The 7896-nt window shown below is 45.8% G+C and overlaps 1 protein-coding gene across 3 annotated transcripts in view; it reads left to right on the top strand.

Annotated features, from left to right (window-relative positions):
• Window positions 1-5219, top strand: part of RAB11FIP3 (RAB11 family interacting protein 3) — an 86363-nt gene extending 81144 nt beyond the window's left edge. For 2 of the 3 annotated variants that reach the window (XM_087729298.1, XM_087729299.1), the window contains 3 exons: window positions 337-477; window positions 2364-2473; window positions 2849-5219. In XM_087729298.1, coding sequence (XP_087585424.1) covers window positions 337-477; window positions 2364-2473; window positions 2849-2960 — 363 coding nt within the window. In that variant the 3' untranslated portion in view covers window positions 2961-5219. Of the gene's footprint in view, window positions 1-336; window positions 478-2363 lie in introns of all 3 variants that reach the window. The other variant, XM_087729300.1, reaches the window with a different exon arrangement.
• The last annotated feature ends 2677 nt before the right edge of the window (window positions 5220-7896 follow it).

The following is a 7896-nucleotide window of genomic DNA, read 5'->3' as shown; positions in this document are numbered from 1 at the left end:
CAACTTTCACAGCCATCCATTGCAACTGGGAAAAACCATAGCCTTGACTGTACACACTTTTGTTGGCAGGGTGATGTCTCTGCCTTTTAGTAGCTAAGCTTGTAGACTTAAGCTACTATTCATTTGAACTGCCTGAATCTCCTGATTTCCCTGGCACTTTGCAGTCCAAGGGTAAATGGTCTAGTTAAAACACTGATCAGGTGGGGAAGGATTTGAGCAGAGACAACCTTGGTCCAAAGAGCCCTGGGTGGTTGGCCTCTATGAAGGCAGCTTCTTTTGGTCTCCTGGTTAAGGCGGAAACTGATGTGACCACGGGGGGATTTTCTTCGCAAACAGGACAACCGAAACTTGAAGGAGCAGAACGATGAGCTGAACGGGCAGATCATCAACCTCAGTATTCAAGGTGCCAAGAATCTCTTCTCCGCTTCCTTCTCTGAATCTCTGGCTGCGGAAATCAGCTCGGTCTCTAGAGACGAGGTAAATGTGACGACCTTTCAGGGACCTACGAGTAATGAAGGGGGAGCTGAGTGGTGGAGGAAATTTAGAGAATTCACGCTTTGACATTAGAAAGGGCTACTTTGGCTTCTGGCAGGTTTCTCTCTATCTTGTTGATAAAACTAAGCATTTACTAGATGACAATTGATCCATTTTTCTTTAACATCCAGCCGGCTTCCTCTTAACACTAATTTTGGAAAGTTAGGTGAGCCTACTACTGTGTTACCCCGAAAATAAGACAGGGTCTTATTTTCTTTTTACCTTGGCCTTATTTTTGGGGAAGTCTTATTATTTATGAGGTGCAGGAGGCAACGAGAGTGGTCATCTCATGGCTGCTGCTGTGTTGCAGTATTTTGAGGGAGGGCTTATTTTGGGGGGAGGGCTTATTTTTGAGGTGCAGGAGGCTGCGAGCGTGGTCACCCCATGGTTGCTGCTGTGTTGAAATATTTTTGCGGAGGGCTTATTTTTTGGGGGGGAGAGGGCTTATTTTAGTACATGTGCTCAAAAGCCTGATTGGGCTTATTATCCGGGGAGGTCTTATTTTCAGGGAAATAGGGTATGAAGGGATATATATTCCATAAATTGTGTAAATCCTCCAGAGCATTTCATTTTGTTTATAGTCCTGAGAGATTCTGCACGGAGCTCTTCCTAACCCCATGTGTATTTTTAAGTGCCCTGCTAGGGAAGGCTCGCCAGAGCTTTAAACTTTAAAACTTAGGGACTTCAACTGCCAGAATTCCTCAGCCAGCCAAGAGCTCCATTCTTGGAGTTGAAGTCTAAAGGTTGCCAAGTTTGGAGAGTGCTGGGCTCAGAGCTGAAAAGCTCCAGTTATCTGATAACATTTATCGGTACTTCTTCCCGTGGTTCATCAGAACCACTTCGGTTCTGAAAGGCTGCTTAGAATCCATAGCAAGGCCAAGCAAATGAGAGATAGTAGAAGTTGATTTCCCATCTAGATGGGATTGATTTTTAGGGGTGCTGCTATTACAGTCCTGGAAACAGACACAGCTGCTTTAATGAGCTAGGTCAGGGATGGGGAACGTTTTTGTAAAGGCGTGGCAAAATTGTGTACGCCCACAATGCAATGCATCCCACCCATCTGCACCTGTGTGCAGGACCCCCCCCCCCACACACTCGTGCATGCTCTATACCCCCTGCATGGGGGGGGGAGTTTTCACCCTCCCCAGGCTCCGGAAGTTTTCCTGAAGGCTAGGGAGTGCAAAAACGGCCCTCCCCAGGTCCTCCGGAAGGCCATAAATCAGCTGGCCAGCACGCACATGTGCACTGGAGCTGAAGGCTCGCGTGCCAGCGAATGTGACTCCACGTGCCACCTGTGCTAATCTCACTGCATATTTTAGCTATCCAGGTACATATTCATCCTTCCTGATCTTTCAGCTTTTTATTGGCTTTTCAGATTTTCATTAACCTTTTTCTAAAATTGAAAGACGGTGGCTGCTGTAAAGGATGTTTTTTGTAAGGGATGTGGTGGCTCAGTGGCTAAGACGCCGAGCTTGTTGATCAGTTGGCAGTTTGGCGGTTCGAATCCCTAGCGCCGCGTAACGGAATGAGCTTTACTTGTCCCAGCTTCTGCCAACCTAGCAGTTCAAAAGCACGTAAAAAATGCAAGTAGAAAAATAGGGACCACCTTTGGTGGGAAGGAAACAGCGTTCCGTGCGCCTTTGGCATTGAGTCATGCCGGCCACATGACCACGGAGACGTCTTCAGACAGCGCCGGGTCTTCGGCTTTGAAAGGGAGATGAGCACCGCCCCCTAGAGTCGGGAACGACTAGCACATATGTGCGAGGGGAACCTTTACCTTTACCTTAAAATTGGAAAAAATAAATAAGCTCGATCCTTTTTCTCTCCAGCTGATGGAGGCAATCCAGAAGCAAGAAGAGATCAACTTCCGACTCCAAGACTACATCGACCGAATCATTGTGGCCATCATGGAAACCAACCCATCCATCCTGGAAGTCAAGTAGGAGACTTAAAGAGTTGAGAGCAACACAAAGCCAGCGTCACGTGGGTGTGGCGGATTTGCTACTTGGAAGAAGGAAATGCTGGCCAAGTCTTCACTCTATGGAGAAGGCACAGGAAGCCTCACGTTGGAGTGGTTGGGTGGCAGATGGCAGTGAACTTGGGGTGGAGAAAAGAGAGAGAGAGAAAAAGAAAGAAAGAAGAGAGAGGACCAGCCATTAAGTAAGGCTGTCCTGATTCTAATGGGTTTTGGAACCCTCTGGCTTGTGGGGCTAGTGGTGGCAAAAAAGAGTTTGGAAAAAAAAGAGAATCGGAGTCACAGAAACAAGGGGCGAGGGTGGGCGGGGCGAACATACACACCTGCCCTCTTTTGCAGGAATGGAGCAGAATCTGGGTGGCCCCTTGAAATAGCCTTCTTGGAAACCTCTCCTGTCCACAAGCAACAGAAGCTGGCTTGTGCTGGATCCCTCGGCACCTGGAAGCTGTAGCACGGCAGTCAAAGGAGGACTTTCACCTGCCTTCCCATGCCTCTCTGGTTGAATCCTCAGCCCTCCCATCGCTCTCCTTTTTGAAGCTGTTCGGCCAGTAGAAAGGAAAACGGGGCTGCCTTGAACTCCGGCCGGCTTCGTTGTCCCTTGTGCTGTTTTGTAGGGAGCCCCCCCCCCTGGTTTCTTGGGGGGAGGACCTCTGCCTTAAAACCTATGAGTTGTGGTGCTTTGGGGAATTGGAGCCCCTCTGCAGAGAGGTGGGCTGATGTAAAAGAAAAGAAGGTCAAACCCAGGCGTGGTCCTCTGGATGATTTGGGTGGGTGGCAGCCCTGGCTGATGAATTTGGTTGCCGGGGGACAGCTGGCGAATGGCTGTGCTGGAGGAGGAGGAAGCTCAGCTGATGATACTGAATGTGGAAGCAGAGCTGATCCTTTATCCCTCTTGGCGGCAGCCGCTTCCTTCCATGCTTCATTCATCTCACACCCTTTTTTCGTTTGGTGTTTTCATGGGTTAAAATCACTTTAAGGCAAGCATGGCAACAGATATGTCGGTTCAATAATGAAAACAGGGGAGGAGGGAGGTGGGGAGGGGGGAAAGGGACATCACGGGACCGGAAGAACGGAGTTGTTTTTGTCTCTTGGCACCAACACATCACTTTGCTTTAGAAGGGCCTGTTCAAGCTCTAGTAGAACATTGCTTTGGCTTTGCATCCATCCCTTTGGGAAGGCGCTGAAAGAGAAATTGCACCTTTTAAGCTCTTTTGCTCTTCTGCCTTCTCCTTGGGTCGAAGTAGATTTGCATATCGATGGGAGGCTGAAAAACCAGCCATTGGGGACAAGTCAACTTCCCCCCCCCCAACATAAATTTTAGGCGAGCGGATGAATTTTGCCCGTATCTAGAAAGCAGGCTATTTCCCCTGAAAAAAGAAAGAAAAGGTTTTCAATGTGTTTTAAATCTGCCCCTTTGAGATGTGTTTTAAAAGAGCTTCTCGGGGGTTCTTTAATTATTATTTTTTTAATGCCACTATTTGGAATTTGAAAGGGGCGTCTTATACCTCTCGTGAGCAAATCCTGCTTCACCGATGCTTTATTTTAGAAGTTTCAGGAGCCCAAAGGAGGGTGAGATTGTCCATTTCTACACGTGTCTCCTCTGCATCTCCTCCACTGTCCCCTTCTCTAAAGCACACACACACACATGGAGCAATTGTGCAACTTGGACAACACAATGTATGGGGCCTAACCAGACTCGTGTCTGTGCGACCCACATATGCAGATCATTTTCCTGGAGTGCAGGAACATTGTGCCGAGAGTGTTACACGCTATTCCTCTCCTTTCTTTGAAATCATCAAGCCGTTGAGTTCTTGAGTTCCTTCATGTATGGCGAAAGTGACATGATGCTAGTTTGAAAATACAAGTTCCAGGCCAAAGTCACGTGTCTTTGCGTTCCCACATTGACCCAACTGTTGGGCCACTGGAATACTTTGCAGTTCCTTGAACCAGGACACTGGAATGTATATATATGTATATATCAGTAGTTTCCCCTATTAATGATTTGCAACTGGCTTGAACATGGGAGATGAAATGGTCAGAAAAACGCAGAGGAGAGTGATTCTCAAACCCCAAACATTCTTACACACTTGCTAATGTCCTGTATTTCTCTGTACCCCCCGAAAAAGAAAAAAAAAGTGTCTGCAGGAAGAATCCACATACTGTACATTTCCAGAAGAAACTTTGGGTGTGTAAATCAGTGTATACTTGGGAAGAGAAAGATTTTTTTTTCCTTTTTCTACCTTGTAGAGTTAGGTATTTTTTTACAGAACGGAGGCCGATCAATTTTTAATACTTCAGAGAGCAATGTGTAAACACACAAATCTATCTATATGTATATATATATACTGTATATGTATGTATTGTATAATGTACAGATCTATAAATAATCAGATTTGCCTTTCTTGACTTGGGCTCACCTGTCCGTATTGTAAACTCCAACCCCCTTCCTCCCCCCCCCCCCAGGCTCCTCCTGGCCTCCTGGCTGATCACAATGTGGTACTGTAATGTAAATAGTCACAGCAGGAGAAGAACAAGCGGATCCACCATAAACAGTGAAGCTCTGGCCTTGCGCACACGGTTTTAATTTCTCAAGGAAAATTGTTCCCCCCCAGTGGGTAATGTGAAGGAGTTTTCCAAAAACAGGCAAACAGTTGCTTGTCTTAACGGGTGTGCTGACTCTTGTCTAATTAAAAGCTGTTACTGTCTCTGGCTGGAGAAACGCCTTGCTTGTTTTTTTTTTTCCTTGTTGCATCCAGGGGAGGTGGAGCTCTCTGTCATGTAGGAGACCTTGGCGCAACTGTCAGAATTGCCATCCATCCAAAATGGGATTTGTTAGCCCTTGTGCCCAAATTCAGATTAGTGTTAGTCCAGTTTCTAGGAGTTCTTCTATAATACATGCTAGATCGTCCTCAAAGGCCAGCACTTTGTATTCCTCTGTCCTAATTTTCAATCCCTTTAACTCCCGGTTCGGTCTAATTTGTAACATCAACGTCTCTATGGAAAGGATAGAGGGCATCCCCGTTGTACCCCTTTGGTAATGGTGAAACCTCCTGTTGATTCTCCATTTAGCGTTCTTTTTGCCATCTGGTTAGAATATATTGCTCTGGTCAACCCGATAAATTTCTCTCCGAAGTTCATGACTGCTAATTGATTTGTAAGAAAATCCCAATTTAGGTTATCGAATGCTTTTTGTGCGTCAATAAATATCAACGCTGCTTGTTTCAGATTAGATTCTATGCCATGGGGCTGCAGAGGTGGGTATTCAGCAGGCTCAGGCCAGTTCAGGTGAACCGGTAGCAGAAATTTGGAGTAGTTTGGAGAAACGGCAAATACCACCTGTGGTTGGTCCCGCCCTCCCTCCCCCATCGTTCCCTGTCCTTAGCTGATTTGCCACGCCTCAGCTGAGCTAAAAAACAGCTCAGCTCACCAGCACTGACGCAGAGTTGCGCAGAGTTGCCAGACGAAGTGAACAGCTAAAGAACAGGGGTCGACTTGGTGGATGATGAATGACCCCTCCCAGAGGAAATAAAAGAGGAGCGAAAGGGGAATGGAGTTTGCAGGAGACCATTAGTTTGCTTAATTGGTTGATGACTCTCTGAGGCTCCTTGCCAAGTTTTGCAGATATCGCCCTGTCAGCTCTCCAAGCCAGATAAGGTCTGTAACAGTAAATCCTCCCTTGAAAGACTTTGCTGGAGGTGAATGAGCAGAATTCACAGTAGATTAATAAAATGGATTTTTGACAGGACAAGGACTTTGCTTTATGCTCTTGGGAAGCCTCGGTCAGAACACGACCAAGGTTGGGAAACACTGAACTAGAAAATCATGGTTGCTCCCTACTATGAGGGGCTGTTAGAATCACTGCAGAATTGTACCCATTATAATGGAAGCTCTTTTCATCTTGGAGAGTTACGATCATTTTTCTGGTTTGGCACAAGGTGGCATCAAAGCATTGCTGGAATTTGCAATGTGTTACTTCCTCCTTTAAGGAATGGACAGTTTTCCCCTCACATACGCAAGACAAAAAATCTGGATTTTAGTGATGTTGCTTTGTCTGGGTCCAGTTCACCAAGATTTGGACCTGATCTTTGGTACGTGATCTGACTTTAAAAAAAAAAAACTTTCTACAATAATGCTTCCACTGTTAGATCTGGGCTGCAGTATCCCAAAAGGACCACCGTTTGGAAGCAAAGAAGGATTCTAATATCCTTTTAGTGCCATATGATGATCATGCAGGGTTTTACAGACTAGGCATGGGTAAGCTTTAACTTAACCTAGTGTGCTGCAAGTGTATTAAGCTGTAATTTGTAGAGGTCTGAAGCAACACAGATATGGACAGCGTTGGTTATAAATCCGTTGCAATCCTTACGTTTTTGGTGACTTATCAAGTTGCAGAAAGCAGATTTGCAAAGTAAGAGTTTAGGAGCAGCTATTTTCTTTTCCCCCCCTGTAGCTAATTTCATAAACGGGCTGATCAACAAAGCTGTGTGTGTGAAAGAGGGAGGGAGGGAGGGAGGGGGGGGGAGAGAGAGGCTTCTGTGATTTCGACCTCCACTCAAAAATGAAAATTCTCACTCTCTAACAAAGGAACCACTTTGTTATTCTAGCGTCATTTTATATTGTGTGCGGTTAACTTGTTAATTGCAATCACCTTCAAGTCAAGGCTGCCAATGCTTCAAAATCATTTTACAGTAAACTGTTTCATTAAAACAGCAAAATAGAATACAAGAGCTGGAAAAGGAAAGTGTTCGGTAGATGGCAGCAGTGAAGTCTTATTCTTTTATCTTACTTTACAGTAGCAAAGTAAGATAAAGGGTAGGAACAAGACTTCGTTCCCAATCCTTTGTAGAAAGGGGGTACATGAAAGGTTGGACAGAAAACAGTGATAAACCAGAGGATAATCTGACATCACAAAATTCATATTCAGGGATTATGGTTTTCCCAATTGCAATGGATGGCTGTGAAAGTTGGACCATAAGGAAGGCTGAGCACCAAAGAATGGAGGCCTTTGAACTCTGGTGCTGGAGAAGACTTCTGCGAGTCCCTTGGACTGCAAGGCCATCCAACCAGTCAGTCCTAGAGGAGATCAACACTTACTGCTCTTTAGAAGGCCAGATCCTGAAGGGGAAACTCAAAGACTTTGGCCACGTAATGAGAAGGAAGAAAGACTCCCTGGAGAAGAGCCTCATGCTGGGAAAGATTGAGGGCAAGAGAAGAAGAGGATGACAGAGAATGAGGTAGCTGGATGGAGTCATCAAAGCAGTCGGTGTGAGCTTAAATTGGGGATGGAAGAGAACAGGAAGGCCTGGAGGAACATTGTCCATGGGTTCACAATGGGTCAGACATGACTTTGCAACTAACAACACAACAACAATTATGGTCTTGAGTGT

Source organism: Thamnophis sirtalis, unplaced genomic scaffold (genome assembly GCF_051295495.1).
Source record: "Thamnophis sirtalis isolate CommonGarterSnake01/CBP01778 unplaced genomic scaffold, rThaSir2_p1.2 scaffold_14, whole genome shotgun sequence".
NCBI classification, from domain to species: domain Eukaryota; kingdom Metazoa; phylum Chordata; class Lepidosauria; order Squamata; family Natricidae; genus Thamnophis; species Thamnophis sirtalis.
The sequence above is the reverse complement of the archived record's forward strand: the minus strand, read 5'-3'. Positions and strand labels throughout refer to the sequence as shown.